This window comes from Pseudoliparis swirei, chromosome 4 (assembly GCF_029220125.1).
Source record: "Pseudoliparis swirei isolate HS2019 ecotype Mariana Trench chromosome 4, NWPU_hadal_v1, whole genome shotgun sequence".
NCBI classification, from domain to species: Eukaryota; Metazoa; Chordata; class Actinopteri; order Perciformes; family Liparidae; genus Pseudoliparis; species Pseudoliparis swirei.
Genome location: NC_079391.1, coordinates 13,274,334 through 13,291,334, shown reverse-complemented (window position 1 = coordinate 13,291,334; position 17,001 = coordinate 13,274,334). Strand labels below are relative to the sequence as shown.

Genomic DNA, 17,001 nt, shown 5'->3' with positions numbered 1-17,001 from the left:
TAATATTTTTCCAGCACACTAAATCATATGGTAGTATGGGTATGTGAAAGGACAGATCTCATAGATCTCAATTTAAATCATTTGAAATATAAACATTTCTGGATGTTCTGAATATCTTTGCTGTAATGTGAAAGAGCGTACTCCAGTTCTGTCATTCCATTCAACGCAGATGTTTCAGGCAAAACGCCCTTCTTCAGTGTTGGGCAATCACCCACAAGTGTGCAACAATACACTTCTCTTGGTCCGGCAAGACAATCGACAACTGAGTGCTTTTTACGACAATGTGTGGGCCAACAACAACCCCATGCTGATGGTTTGTAACCCTGTAACCCGTTAGGGACATTTAAATCATACACTGAGAGGCCAAAAATGTATTTTGTAGCAATTTAACAAAAGCAATAAATTGATGTTTCATGAGAATAAGCCACCCTGGCTTGGTACAGGGGTGGGGTGTTTTACACTGTAGAGTCCCTGGTGTTTAGTGCACACATAATGAAGTGAGATGGCCATGAGGCCAGTCTGCTCAGAGAGAGGAACATGGAGAAGCTGCAGTTGGGAAAGAGTGAAGCAGTGCAAATAAGGATGAGCAGTACTGTACTGACCAGAACAGTGAACTTCATAATAGTATGCCGTAAATCCGTTCAACGCGCTTTCAAAATAGTAAAACAAAGAAAAACACATTTCTTTCCCCTTTAAAAAAGAAGAAGATTGCATTAACAATATTTTAATTCAATAGACATTTCTGGAAATTAGCACAAACGTATTCCAGAGAGGCTATTTGGAGGTGACATTCATCACAGGATGCAACAGTCACATGGCTCCAATTCAACAACTCAGCACAGGATATCTAATTAATTCATAGATACTTAGCTTCTGCTATTGATGCATTGAACAAACAGAAATCAGCACAAAATATATCCTAAATAAAAAATGAAGGCAGAATAGAAAATGGAATAAAAGAGATGTTTTTTAAAGCTTTAAATCCAAAATTCCTGAGAAATAAATCTGGCTGTTTACAGGCTGCTTCCAAATAGACCGGGGTCTTGAGTTTCTCTCCACTCAATATCCCATCTTCAGAACGAGCAGACTGTGCAGTCAGTGCTGACTGTGCGGGTCACAACACGATGCTGAAACCACCAGAGATCAGCATTTTACATCTGTAAGTAGAAACTCGGAGCTCGTGAGGTCTGCCTACATCACCTGAGACAGATGCCACATGGCATAAATACTGGAACACTGACTGACTGTCAGATGAGTCAGAGGCACACAAACAAACCGGAGGTAGGTTTACTAAACAGAGTTAAGGAGAGCAAAGGTTAAGGCCTACATGTAGCCAGTTTACCAAGCTCTGTGTTGTATACAGTCCTTTGACTTTACATGTCTATGTATCAAGACACACGCATGACTGAAAACGAGGGCACGGCTTCAGTATTAGGAATAGTTTGAAGAACACTGAACGTCAAATCGAAGAATAAAAGAAAACGACAGCTCGACAATGTGAATTAGCTTGGAGACATTTGCTCGTTTCACTCTCAACTGTTGTCTTTATTCACTTTATTGATTGTTAATTGTTTTTTGGATCTTATATCGTTTGGATGAGCCAAACCTGCCACCACAGGGCTTGTTAGCCTATTGGAGTGCATTATTTCTAAATATGGGTGGGGTTTCCACTTTTCAAGCATACTGACCTGACACAAATCCAAGTGGGATTGGAACATATTAAGCTTTGTATATACTCGCGATTGACACCATGACGCGAGCCTTCGGAGATGGCGCGCGAGCTCGGAGCGTGCACAGAGACGTTTATACTCAATGTGCTGTTCGTTGCATGATTCTCAGGAAACTAAATGTACTGTGAAGATACAAGAAGATGATGCGTGTCACAAGAAAAAGCCATAAACTAACATCCACAATGGAAAGGAATTGTAATTAACTGGAAACTCATATCTGATATTCATGGACGACTTTATTGTCTTCGTAGAAGCCCCATAAAGAACCAAGTCAAGAATGAAATGTACTATAAAGAAAGGTTGAATATCCTGGAAACAATTTGATTAGGCTGGCAAAATATATCGTTAAGTAAAGATTGCCTTGCCATGTGTGGACCCTTTGCGCATGTTGAGAATAAACTTGGCTTCTTTGTGGCATGGAGTAATAAGTAAGTATGGCGTGGGCATCGTTTTGTTTTTCTTCCCGATACCAGTGCTAAAACTCTACTTTTAAAACAATACCAGTGCCTGAACCGATACCGGAAAAAAAGCCCAAAATGACGATTGACGACATTAAAGAAATATAATTTTTGTATTGGCTGTTTTGCTCGTAGCTAACAGTAGGCTAGCTAGCTAGCTAGCTTCCAGATACAATAATTATAATGCCAAATTTATAATTTGTTGTTATTAGGCCTATATTAGTTCCTATACGACAGACTAATATATTGCCACCGGTTGTCAGTACCCAACCCTAGTGCAGGCACTACTTTTTTCTTCATTGATGCCGTTTTCTGTTTTATAAATGTTTACATTTCATACCAACATATCAAATAGCAATCTGTAAAATCCCTTTAAAAATAATATTTCTTAAATGCAGTTTTAATTTTAGAAATTAAAGAATCAACATCACTGTTGGTTATTGTCATGAAGCATCTGACTCACTGAATACTAAATACGGCTTCACTGTCATGATGCATAATCCAGACTTAACGTCACCCACAAAACATTTCTGGGCGGTTTGTTTTGTTGCGTTGCCTGAATGTGACCTTACACTTGCTTCTCTGACTGCTCTGTTGATCCATGACAAGCAAACAGTTAACGTCACTGCATTATCTTCATGGACAGCCTATTAATGTGTCCAACACATGATACATGATCTTTGCTGAATACAAGGCCTTACAGCGCTCCATCATACTTTAGGCCTTAGGTAGGGCTACACAGTTGTTGTTTTTTAGCATTGCCAATCGAGTGATTACTTACAATATTGATGCATGTGATTAAGCACTTATTGACAGGTGAAATGTATGATGATCATGAGTGGGTCTTTCAAGCATACTTAGAGATTAAATGGCTGTGTCACATCTGCACATTTGTGTTAAGTTGTAGAAGTATATCCAGGTATATGTTGCAGCCTTTTTCAGCTCAAATACTTGTGTAATATAACTATAATACAAACAAATATCTTGTTCCCGAAAGATGGCTGAAATAAATATGAGAAATTACCTAAATGTTGGGCAAAATGATAGTGATTTAACTCACCTTTCTGCCTCATTTTGAGAACAGAAAAATACGTTGGGAGAAAATAAACAACTGTTAACCAACAAGCTAGGCTAGAAAATGTAAACTGCATTTTGCATCTTTTATTCTCCTAAATTAGCTTGAAGCCTGTTTTGATGTGTTCAGCCAACCAACCAGTCTTTCGATCACTTCGTAAAAGTAACACAACACCTTCTATGTGATCATATGGCAGGTAGAGTTAACTTTGTGACGCAATTACTGCATTTTTAATCCACGCCGACCCCCCAGCCAAGTGCTTGTCTCTGCAGCGGAGCACCTGGTGCTTAATGCCCCGTGCTCGGGTGCCTGCTGTTGGTATGTGGCATCAGGTCCACGGCCCAGCCCGTCCATCCTTTAATACAGGCAACAGACATTTCGGGCCAAAATAGGGTCGCACTGCAGCAATCAATCCAATGCATTGCAGAATGTATCCGTCTAAGTTAGAGACAACTGCTCAACACTTTTATAGTGTAGAAATATTATATCATAATTGAATATAGAGATGTATCTTTGGCCTGCATCACCCCAGAGTGCCAGGTGTGCCCCTGAGACTACGGGGGATTAAGGGCCTTGACAAACGAGAGTGGAGAGAAATGGTCTTCTCCTTGAAGGGGAAATCTCTTTGGTCACAAACCACTGCCCGTCAGACCCTGATCACTCAATATCCCTCTACAAAAGTTCTGATGAGCACATCATGACACGGCCTTCCCAGGGAGCCAACAGTTTGGGGTGGGCCACAGCTCTGACTGTATCTGAGAGGCACAGTGTGCATCAGCTGCAGATGGGGTCGGCGATTAGAACCGTGTGCTTTATGCCATCAGTGAGCTCCATATGCTGCTGCAAACACCACCGATCTCTGCCACTAGACTCACGAGTCCTGCTGGTTTGTCTCCAGCAGCAGCAGCCAACATCAGCCATAAACAAACAACCATCTTCTACTGTATACATGCTAGATTACTGCATCACTGCGCTCTCACTTTTCTCACAGAAGAAACTAAAGATGCTTTCTTGTGTGTGTGTCAAGCAGGAATAAGCACATTATTTTGGTTGGGTGTTGTAGTTTTGACGCAGATAAAACAAATAATAAATCCTTGCAGTGATAACTAAAACCAACGCTTCATGGAGTTGTGAACGCAAGAAGTGCACTTTTATTTTACCTGAAATGTTGTTACGCTTTTTGTTTGGTCCTGTGCTGTCACAGGAGGGAGAAAGGGGGAGTGGGGCTGATGCAGGTCCCCGGTAACAATGGCAAGCAGATCAAGAGCAACCTTGGCCAGATTGGGGAGATATCAGATTCTTTCGTCAGACACAAAAATATATCCACACAATCTTACTTACATTATGTTAGGGGTAGGGGAAGAGGGGTGTCTGGCATTTATTGTGTGTGCGCGTGTGTGTCGGGGGAGGGGCGGACGGGGGTTAAAGGGAGAAAGAAAAGGAGACAGCGAAAGACTAAAGAAAGTGAAGAAAAGGGGGTGGGGATTGCCCAAGAACAGTTTCTCCGATTTTTTTTTTTTTTTTAAACCTCACCATTCCACTTTTGAAAGATTTACCTTTACCATAAGTCACTCCGAATAAATTGTGCAGTTATTGGAAATGGCAATCCTGTTGGTTGAAGTTAGGGTTTTCATTGCAGTGACTAATAGTTCTTCTCAGTTTTGCCCTTTTCAGTGGGATCTGCCCTCAGCTGCTAAACACACACAAGCCCTCCTCTGTAGCTGTGGCTGACGTCAACCGTCACCTAGCAACAGCCTTTTGGTGTAAAAGCAGCAGTGCTGACACCGTTTTCAAAAGGGGCGCACAGAGAAAGACAGAAAGAAATGAAAGACAGAAAGAAATGAAAGACAGAGAAAGAGAATAAAAAGAGAGAGGGCAAAGTAGAGGGAGAAAGTAAATACAATTTTGTAAGAATGCCGTGTAATGTTTCGATGAGAATGCAATACAAAAATTCTAATTGTACACATTCTCAGTGCCATAAAAATCCATCTCGTCGAACTACGCCTTCAAATTATCACACAAAGCCTTCAGAATATTGAAGGAAAAGATGATATTATAGCAACAAAGTCGCCTGGAGGCTATTGCAAGGCAGTGAAACCTATGGTATGCACTCACTTAAATTAAACTTACATATACTACCCCTCATGCTTACATTCCCACAGCAACAATGTACATATGGGCTCACACCATCCATCATAGAAGTCTAAATTGACAATACCACCCCAAACCTGGACCAGCTCTCTCACTCTCTGCTCACCCTGTCCCGGACTCAACCAACAGTCAACACATGTAAGGTTCAACAACCTCATCCTGAACCTAAAAGCTTAGCCGCCTGAAATGTTTGCATTGTTGGGAACCTTCTGGTGTGATCACAACTCTTTGGAGAGAAGCGGCACAGTAAAAGCTCCTCTGTCTCCGAAACTCCCAAACAAAAAAAAGCTTGATTGTGTTGCACACAAAAGCCGGCAGAGTGAGGAACATTTTCTCATTAGTTATCTTATACATCCATTTCACATTTGTAAATGGGTCATGTCGTGGAAACAAGCAAAGTATGGGAGGCCGATACAGATAATGGTCTAATTAGCCCAAACCTAGCTGATGGCTCGGCATGCTCCTCTCTGGTCCAACATTTTGAGCCCGAACAACACAAAAACTCAGCCACCAATAAGCTTTGTGCATAATAATACAAGCAGATAAACGAGGTTGGGACATCACTTCAACGCTCATTAGAGAAAGATAAGAAAGAGGGGGAGGGCTGCATGGCTCTTTAAACACATTTCCAAACACAGCATCAAACAAGCCATAACCCGAACTATGTCCAAAAATAATAATGATAGAGAAAGAAAATAAAACCGTCAGTGAATATTTTTGCCAGCCCTCTTTTGACGGCGACTGTTCAGACACCGGAGTCATTAAGGCTAAGCTCTGGCAGACCGATCATGAAAACTAAAGAGCGGCAAGCTAATTGCTGGTGATCGTGACGCAAGTCGTTTCCAGGGTAACCCGAGTTTTGGAGTACCCGCTCCAGCATTTCCTCATCTGTTTGCACTCACACCAGCAGGCTGACAATGCAGCCGCTGCATCCTGTTTCACTCTGCAGCCAGCCAAACACACAGAACCTCGCTCTGCTTAACCCTTTGTACCGGTCCTGCTGCTGCCGCTGACCGGAGAAAAGCAGCGACGCAAACTAGTTGTGACATTTAAACAAGTAGGACGACAATATCACTCACAGAAGCCCATCAGGGTCCAATGACAACAAAACCAATTAAATTACATATAATTATATACATATCAGAAAAGCTATATTACACACATATAGGCAACATTCCTAAATGCTGATTCAGCTCTTGATTAGGCATTCGTGAAATGTTTACGATCTATCACAGTGACATCACTGAGGAGTTGCTAAGCAATTAATTCGGACATTTTGGCCTTGATATTGCGACTGTAACACAAGCTCCTGAATACGGAGGTTAACTTCACACGTCACTCTCCTTCAGCTCCACAACCACTCAGGTTCACGTTTCATCAAATAATCTGCTTTAAAAAGGCACCTCAACAACACTTTTACTAAATATAATTCTGTATTTATATAAATCCTCTATTATAAATTAAACATTGGAGAAATTGTTCACAACATTGATAATATCGACATTTAAGTTTCTTAAAATAGAAAAAACACATATCCATTACTGCAGTTAACATTTCATGACCTATATTTTAAGACCCCCCCCCCACACATCAGCACAGTCTTTCGGAGCTACGGTCTATTCTAACTAAAGTTATATAAAAAAGGAAGAAATAGGTTGAGCTCAATCGAACTTTTCTCAATAAGTGCAAAGAGAATATGAAAAATAATGCTAAATTAGAGTTTGGCATTTATTTATTATTAATTTATATTCGCATTCTGAGCATGGCGGTGGCCCAGCATGCCCAATAAGGTTTAATTTGATTATCCTTTATACCTTTAATGGTTTAAAGCTAGATGGATTTATGTATACATGCCATAACCAGCATGTGGAGGATTTGAAGTATACTGGAAACCAAACGGAACGCTTGTGTCAGCACATGCAACTCATCTTGAATTTAACACACATTGTTCACTTGGTTTAGTTCTGATAAAAGTGAACCAAAAGACGGTTTCACTAACTGACGGAGGCTTTGATCTCCACTGACAATACTTATAAAGAGGCAATATCATTTGGACATGATTTTATCTCATTAGAGCAATGGGGAGAAAAAAATAAAAAAATATATACAGACACACACATATATATATATATATATTAGTGCTGTGAAAAATAACGCGTTAACTCAGTTAATCCAATTACAGGTTTAACTAGTTTTGGTTTTTTTACGCATTTAACGCATGCGCAGAATGAGCTTCCAATCCGTCTGTTGTTGGTCGTTGGGACGAAAAAAAAGTCACTTGCAAAATGAGCTTCCAATACACCACTTCAATCTGAACTCTGTCCGCTCTCATGCAGACGGTCTGTTCATCGGTAATGATCCTTCCGCAGGTTCACCTACGGAAACCTTGTTACGACTTTTACTTCCTGTAGATCAGGGTCTCAACACGTCGATCGCGACCTGCCAGTCGATCGCGGCGTAGTGTTGGTAGATCGCATGACATTAAAAAGATTGGCCCGCCCCCTGACATGTTCTCTATAGCACGTCTTTGTTCTTTTATTAAACTAAACGTCTGTTGTTGATCGTATCTCCACAGCAGCATGTCATCTCTGTCTCTACGCGTTGCGTTAACACTTATCGATCTCCGTCTCGCGCGCCACAGAGCTCCGTGCGCGCATCGGGACCGAGCAAAAAAAGTCACTTGTCAATCTGTCCACCTTTAGATTGTATCATGGTGGAGTTAATGGTTGACAAACAAGAGAAAATGCTCTGTTTAACCCTCCTGTTACCTTAACATTTACTAACATATTTTACCCTCGGGGTCAATTTGACACCAGCAATTAAAACCTACTAAAAATTATTAAAGTTAATATTGCTTCCCTAGGTAAAGTGTGAGGTACTTTATGTTTGTTTGTTGACTACCTAAATAGCCCTTTAAATAAATAAAAAGTTGATATTTCTGATATGTTTGACACAGTGAAAAACAGCCTGGGGTCAAATTGACCCCAAAGAACACCGACATTAAACATTGAATGGGGTCAAATTGACCCGAAAGGTAACAGGAGGGTTAAACATTCTGTTTAGGATGAAGATGTATTAATGTTCCATATGGAAGAAAACTGCTAAATAACTGCTGAGTTGCAGCACCATTGTATAGAAGAATGTATAAATGTATATATCCGTCTTTTGTCATAAATCTCTATGTTCTCACAAAATATACCGAGAATATCGGTAATATGTGATTAATCATGATTAATCCACAAAAACCTGTGATTAACCCGATTAAAAATTGTAATCGTTTCACAGCCCTAATATATATACAGGGGTGCACATAACTGGTACGCAGGTACGCATGGGCGAAAATAATCAACAATGCGTAATGCCACTTGTGTTACTTAGCTTTAGCTTTGTCTGATTTCTGGCTGAATGAGCAGAGTGGTTTTCCGGTAGCAACCTTTCCCTCCTAAAGACTCTTTCAAATTGCAAAGACGCACAATTTCTCCCTTTCTCATCACTGCTGGAGGCAGACACTATATTCTACAGGGCGATTAATAAGACTTGGCATTTTTTCTTCTTCTTTGCAATCACCCTGCGGTACGTTACTGGCTTGTGACGTCAATGTTATATCATTCCACATGGCTTTACAGCAAGTGAACGTGACAGCTGAGAGCTGCTCTGCGTTTTCACTGCACTCCCTCCCAACCTTTCTCTCTGCAGCCTGCGTCTCTGCTCTTGTCTGGACGGGGGGGTAGTTAAGCGTATTATTTACCCCTGCCTGCCCCCGTGGAGTGGTAAGGAACGACACAAAAAGAGGGCCGTGTCCCTGGATTGTATATTGCGATGCCAGGTCTGCCTCTAAGGGCTCACTCATGAAATATAGCTTTTAGATTTCTGCCATAAAAGCCCAAAATACAATAATCCTACTTAAAATATTATCTCCGATTTATCTACTTCATTGAAGTTTCTCAGAAAAACATGCTGACATAGTTTCGGGGGATGAACAAGCTGCCATTCAGGTCGGACGATATAATCATTGTTTTAGCTTTTGGATTTGAAATAAATTATTCTTAAGACCCAAAAATGCACCAGAGAATTTGATCACATTTTTCTCCAATTGCGGGTCTCAATTTGGGAGTCTAAAAGTGCATGAAGCGATTTACAGGATTGACTCATTATTTAGGTCTCCTATTGAAGAAGAACATAATAGAAAGGCACTGCTTAAGCAATACATGGAGCATTCAGTGGGTCTAACCCTCGGCACTGGCAGCCAATCCATAAAGCTTTGGTTGTGCAAGAGGTTTAGAGTTATCAGAGCAGAAAATAATATGAATTGAAACTGGAGAATATTAAATGAGACAATGTACTGTTTTCATGTGTATACTAAATGTGCACCTTTTAGAGAGACAGACACCTTTGTCCACTTCAAGATTTCTAATGAGCAGTTGAAACATTCAACTCTGAAGGGTTTTCTTGTCTAGTCAGGCTGAAACATTTAAGAATTGCACCTCCAATCAAAACATGTGCTCAGCGACAGAGACCGTCACCAAACTCGATCAAAATGCATTCGTACGAGCAAACAAAACTGGGAGGTTGACCTTTACGAAAAATAGAGCAATCTTTTGACTCATAATGTAGTTAGAATGTGATATTGGAATGAATTAGTCTGTAAATCCAAAGCACTTATTACAATTTTTTGTTTTCTTGCCTTTTGGTTATGGTCGAATAAGTTCGAAACTTCTCGGTGTATTTTTATTAAATGCAATCACCTTTGTCGGAATATAAAAGAGATGCTGATAACTTTATCGCTTTGTCTTTGCAATCCACAACTAACAACTGGGAATGAACTTCTAGGGTTGTAATACCAAATAATAACTGGAGGTAGCTATTTCAAGCTTTCTATGATTACCTCTGATTTAACTATTATTGTCAGCTATTAGTTCATAATATTCTGTTGCACTCTTTAAATCCCTCATGTGCATTACGAGGGACACGCTGGACATGCACAACCACAGATGTCAGGTGGCACAGCTCTTGCCCCGCTGTCTCTCCCTCGGGGCATTGGGTGCATTGTCAGAAGCAGCACTTTTAGTTTGAATATTCATGATGTGTCAACTTGCAAAACCTCTGCACCCACATTAATGGAGTGTTTGTGAAGAACAGGTCAGGTAGTTGTTCATACATGAATATAGAAGGTCTCACAGTGGCTAAAACTATTCACTATTAGAAAATGTAACGCTTTTTCTTTTGCGTAATTGAACTACAACACTCGAAAGAGCCAACCGGCTCAACACAGTGCTGCCGAGTCTCAAAACATAAACTGTGCAACTGACGTTATAAAAAAATAGTCATGGGTGAGTATGACTAAAGTAATTACTGCAAAAATCTTCAAATAGTTGTATTTAAAAACCATACGTGTCATAATATAGATTAAATTAATGATGCAAAGTAGGCAAAGAAAATGTATGTAAAGCGTCAATTGTCTTGTCCATTGAGTTCCAGGACAACTTGGGATGTATTACCCGCTCATTTACCGGGATACAAATTAAAGGTGCGTTTATACCTTAGGGGCTCTTTCCCAGCCAAAGTACTGTTGCTGTCGTTGTCTGCAGTATAATATATAATTCACATGATTTAAGGATCTTGGTCCAAATGTTCACAGTATATGTGTTTGGGGTGTCCTGCTATGTTATTTTCAGAAGCACTTGACAGTCTACCAATAGCTAGGGTGTAACACGATACATCATCAAAAGGCTGAGGACAATCTGCCTATTGTGACAGTGATTTCAAGGTTTGTTGAAACTCTTTTGAAAGAAACAGTTTCTTAATCTCTACTTTACTTTGTTTTAAGAGTTCTCCAGACACATGATGCCAAAACTCTTTACAACCATTTTCCAAGCAGTGGCTGTGTATAAAACCACGCGTGGCTGCTAACACCCCCCCCCCCCCCTCCTTGCAACTGCCGGACAGAAGACCAAAGACCCTCACAGAAAGCAGAAAGAGGGGTTGACTGTTTGGTGTGCAAAATGCGTGTGAAGATGAAGAACATGTGTGACATCACCAGTGAACCCTGAGTGACTCCTTTTGAGATCTGCCTTTGTGCCTCTTTTTGTCGGCCTCTGTGACGCAGAAGTGGTCTCATTAACAGAGAAGTTATATCACAAAAGATAATTATCTCATGCTCAGTTAACGGTTGTTCTACTTCACTGACTAGATTACCAGAACCCAGGACAGGAAAAGCTCAAAAAATTATTTTTTTTAAGATTAAAGGGCATCAACAATCGCTCTTATCTGCATAATTGGCGACACCGCTAATGTTGTTGGCCCGATTAAGTAAGCTCCATCCCAGCATGCAGTGGGCACAACACCTCAGGCAGGTTGCCAGTAAGCTGCCTCAGAAGGCCAACAGAAAGACAAACGGACACACTCACCCGAACATTAATAACTTTGACATTCTCACAAATCCATAAAAAAAAGAAAGAAGGAAAGCATGATGATGACCCAGGTCATAACATGTGCTGACAATTTTAGTTATTTTTTCCTCTAAATGGATTGTGATGCATTGTCAGATATTCAATTGCTAATAACACAATCAATAACCTCTTAACCAATACTTTTACACAAGTTCTTGTTGTCTTCATACATTTTCCAAATGTCTGTCTACAGTGTACAGTTATGTACTTTTGTGGAGCAGACAAACAACAAGGTAACTGAAGCAAACAATTCACGTAGCAATTGAAAAAAGAAAAAGGATTACCAATTCAAAAATACATGATTGGTTTGATAAAAGATACAAGAGAGTGTCCTGTTTCAACTTCAATAGGTCACCTGAAAATAAGTACCACATGATGTACGTATGTAAAGAGACTGGAAAACTAACTTTCACATAAAGGTTGGATAATTTAGTCTTACTCAGGCATTATTTAAGTTTTGGAGTCCCTGAATCTACAATGATTGTCGATCGAGTCAAAGAGAAATGTGGATTGGGAATACTCTTATTAGGGTTTTTCCAAATACACAATGTTTCCTCAGTTCTTTACAAAAAAACAGATGCTAAACAAGCAGCTTGGATTAAGATATCAACATATTGTGGTTTCAAAAACACCTCATCTTAGAAAAAGTTGACAAATGTTGGAGCTTAGACCCCCGTAACGGAAAACTTACTTAAATAAATTATATTACAGCATCTATATAATATATATATATATATATATACATACACTGTTTACTTCTCGCTTATTTTCAGTTGGATAAAAGTGTAAAGATGTAATAAAAGAACAATGTTTCATAGGACAAAGCACAAAGGTTAAATTGTGTTTTGTCTGGAATGATCCAACCTGTTTTTATGTTTCAGTTTTCATGGACCGTTTATGGCCAAACTCATTGTGACTAGTAATCTGCTAATAGCCTAAAACACAATAAGGTGGAACAACAACTGATGGAAATGGAACTGAGACAAACCGGTGGATATACATTTTTAGTTCCCTTATCATTTCTAACAAAGTGTGAAGGACACAAACACAATGTGTGTGAGCTGGTGGCTTGGCATCCACTAAAGAAATGCATGTTTTATTTTAAACTACATTTTTAATGCTGCCAAGAATGTTGCCATTTATTTACACACAAATTAAGTCAGCAACTTTTATCAGCTTTTTGTCCACCACACATTGGCTGGAACATGATAGTCTTCATTGAGAATGGACATCACTCAATCTCAGTGTATTGGTTTACAAAACTAATGCAAAGTAGGAGGGAGCAACATTTTGCGGTGGACCCGTTAGCTAATGTGTGTAGACAGACTTTATACAGCTTGTTTATACAAGCAAAAAAAAGATGAAGAAACACACGCCGAATGTGGACTGTAGACACTGAATAATCCCTGTGTGCTCACCATCATTTTGTTTTTTTGACTGCTCCAATCTGATGGGACTGTAGGCCACATAAATGATATGCTGCTGGCTGTGTTGTTATTGTATCACTCACATTTCATTAGGTATCTGGTATATACACTTTTAAATAGAGATATTCCCAACCAAAAATATAGATAGCCTTAAAATGACGAATGCAGAAAAAGAGATTGCACACACAAGGGTGCCGACAGTGAATTAAAAGTATCCAAATGCTGTAAAGGACAACTTTTTAATAATTGGCTGAAAAGCAAAGCCCTTGCTTGGCATTTAGAGCACATGTAATAACGCTGCAAAATACAATATTAATTTGGCATCTACCTGTAATAGTATACAATGTTCTCCTTTAGCAGAAAACTTGAACACAAATGTCCTTATTGCATGTCTAATTATTTGGTTGCATGTGTGTTTGTTCCCCCTGTGGGTCAGTAGTTAGATTTGTCTTGTGGGGTTGTTGTTGTTGTTGTTGTTTCATGACATGAGAGTGTGCCTTTCCCTGCTCTGATGCAAGTGTACTGTGGGTGGCTGTCGGTGGTCAGGGGGCCTACTTAATACCAATAACAACAGACGTGTGGTCCTGCAGGGGGATACATACCTGTTCTCTGGATATACAGGGTAACGAAGGTCTGCGGGGCATTTTACAACTGCCATAATAGCTGGTCGACGTCTCCCCCAGTGAAACACAGCTGGACCTCCTCCTAGGTCTGATCACTGGGACCTTTTCCTCCGCGGAGGAAATCCCAGTCGGCGTTTCCCTCGACGGGTAGTAGCGGTCAAAGCAGAGCCCCAACAGGGAGCCCGAAACCCCCGCGAAGCAGGCGAAAAGCGGTCTGAGCAGCGCCGGCAGACCGCTCAAACTTGTGAAGGAAACCAGCCACACCACGCTGGAGAAGACCAGTATGAGCACACTGTGTTTGAGTTTCAGAGTGGGGATCAGGGTGAGCAGACCCACACATCCCAGCACGAATAACAACCTGCCCACCATTTGCATCTGGTGTTGGTCCTCTCCCCATTGCAAAAACCGCAAAACCAAAAAATCCCCGAGGTAACACGATGCTGGCAGTGACATGAGCCAACATTTACTGCTCTCCTTCTTCTTCCTCCTCAGGTAAAACGTCAGAAAGAAGAAAGCACATCCTATGCTGAATAAGGGACTGATGGACTGGGAGAAGCCCGACAAAAAAGTCCGCAAATCCCAAAGCAAGTCACTTTGCAAGCTCCTAGAAATGAGGAAAGAAACCGCGAAGACTACAAACGCGCCGACGTAGAGGGCAGAGACCTTTAACAATTTTGAATTAAGAATGTCTTCCTTGCAAAACCTGCACACGTTAAACAAAAAACCCCTCTGATGGTCCTGTTTCAGAGGGGTGACGCAGCTCTTCACATAGCCGTTCCTGAAGCCCTCTGAGCTGTGTACACTTCCAGCTCCGTCGTGGTGCCTTATTTTACTGTGCAAAAGCTCTCCTTCCTCCCGTGCAGCCATGGCTCGACTGTGGCTCCTCGTATCCACGCAAAAGTCCCCCCTCTTCCAATATTCACGCCGTGTTAACGCTGAACTACATGACAGCAAACGCACTCCATGGTCACTCAAACGTGCTCCAGCACTTGGACTAAAGAAAGAAGGTGAGATGTTGTTTTTACAGAAATGGCGCTCTCTGTCGCCACCTAGAGGCCACAAGGGAGACCGACCGGAGCTTTGTATTGTGGAGCGTTGAGTCAATCCTGTGCCGCATCGTTAATGTGACATAATCAATATACGGATGGGTTGCAGTTGAAGACCACATTTTATAAAAATCATATTTATTAAAACAATTAAAGAAATTAAAGAAAACACCACGGGTAGTGTCCCCCTCCTATCCTAGTTTCATTGGTTCGGGTATTCCATATTTGTAGGAAATGCTTTATTATTGATTTAAAAGGCGTTGTTCGACACGATTTAAACTCTCCACAATTTAAATGTCACTTGTTTAAAATAGAGATAAATGAATGAATGATTTAGCCAAATGTTACAGAGTTTGTTAACATATTTATGGATTCTTGTGATTCTTCGAATATAATTAGAATTGTCTGAGCCATAGTCTAATTGTTTAACTAAAGTAATACTGTACCGTAATAAAACAATATTTGGGCTTTTGGTCAGTGTCGCCACGCTGCATCAAGTTGCTCTGGGATCGTTTGCTTTGCCTGGTTGGCTCAGTGGAACGAATGTCGATTAAACTGATCATAATAACAATGTAACCGGTGTTAGCTGTTGAGTAATCGTCAGATAGCGAACGTTGAATAAATATGTATTGTAACATTTTCCGAGATAAAATAAATGTTCAAAGAAGAACGCCTCACCTGGATCTCTCAAGCGAGCTAAATACACAGAGGCGTTCCACACACGTGAGCTCACCGGCTTGTTGACATCCTAAACTCACAAGAGCGTTATATAAACCAACAAGACTTGATTGTCTGAATTGAGGATACGTAGGCCTATTGATACATGTGAACTGACAAGTTCTCACCCTATAACAAAAAATGCAGTCCCTTATTTATTGTATTACTTTGTCCAGGCATTTCATATCAACAAGCAACAGCAGAAGACAAACTGTGTTGTGATTACCAACTATCTGCTTCCACAAACAGCTTGTAGACATTTTACACAGCAGAACGTGTGTAATGTCACCACAGGATAGGATATTAACGATGACTGCATACCATTGAGCAATAAATAGAACAGGGGCGTCTTTAATGTAATGACTTAAGCTTATGTCTCTGATGATAAATAAAAAATATCCGCTGTGAAAAAATGTCATCAATACCACATTTTAGTAAGGTAAAGATTTAAATGCATGCAGCAACAAATAATGGACGGAAGAATAAAGTAGAATAAAAGAGCAAACAACAACACAAGGTTAGAGAAAGAACCCTTACCCACTACAATAAACTGACATAGCCTGCCTCGACCCAACACAAAGAAAACACAAACAGAAATGTATACTGATAATTTATTAAGCTCCAGGAAATAAAAAAGTCTTATCTTTTTGTACCGTGGGCCAAGTTATCTCAGGTCATAAAAGACACTCTGACTGTGACTGTGCCATGTGGATTGCATATTTTTTTGATTTCCAGATGTATAGGCCTTCTTGCATTTACAAAAAGCTATCTTGGATGTAATATATTAAATTAAGTTTCTATAATCCCATACTACTAAACGTGTGTCACATAGACTGTAAACAAAGGTGTGTCATCAGACGTTTCTGAAAAGTAAAGATCTGATGACATATCCTTAAGTGTTACTCCCAGTCAGTGTTTACTGTTGGTTTGAGTGTGTTGTCAGTGTGGGGAACAATGCTGCCTTTTAACACTGAATACACGTGTGTAAATTAAATAAAGGCCTATGTGAGGTTGATCTCAACTCAATGTGTGTATTCTCCACACCACCATTTTTGAACAACTTTTGCTTATGTGTAAACATTCTATGAAATTGTTCACCAGGGTCCTCTTATATATTTCGTCCTTTATTTCATATTTATATTCCTTCCTGTAATCTGAATGATCTGGTACAATATCTATTTCCTGGCCTAAGAGAAACCATGCCCACAGAACAGGATCTTTTAACTAAGTTAAATGAGAATCCCATAAACAATTAATCTGGTTGTAAGCATACAGAGGAGAGAGCAGCATGGGTGTTGCCATTGCTCTTTTTCTGACAAGGTTAT

General features: G+C 40.2%; 1 protein-coding gene across 2 annotated transcripts in view; it reads right to left on the bottom strand.

Moving 5' to 3' along the window:
• pde3b (phosphodiesterase 3B) overlaps positions 1 to 16,800 on the bottom strand; it is a 46,750-nt gene extending 29,950 nt beyond the window's left edge. The window contains exon 1 of one of the 2 annotated variants that reach the window (XM_056412670.1): positions 13,893 to 16,800. In XM_056412670.1, the coding sequence (XP_056268645.1) occupies positions 13,893 to 14,780 (888 nt within the window). In that variant the 5' untranslated portion in view covers positions 14,781 to 16,800. The remainder of the gene's footprint in view (positions 1 to 13,892) is intronic. The other variant, XM_056412669.1, reaches the window with a different exon arrangement.
• Positions 16,801 to 17,001: the final 201 nt, after the last annotated feature.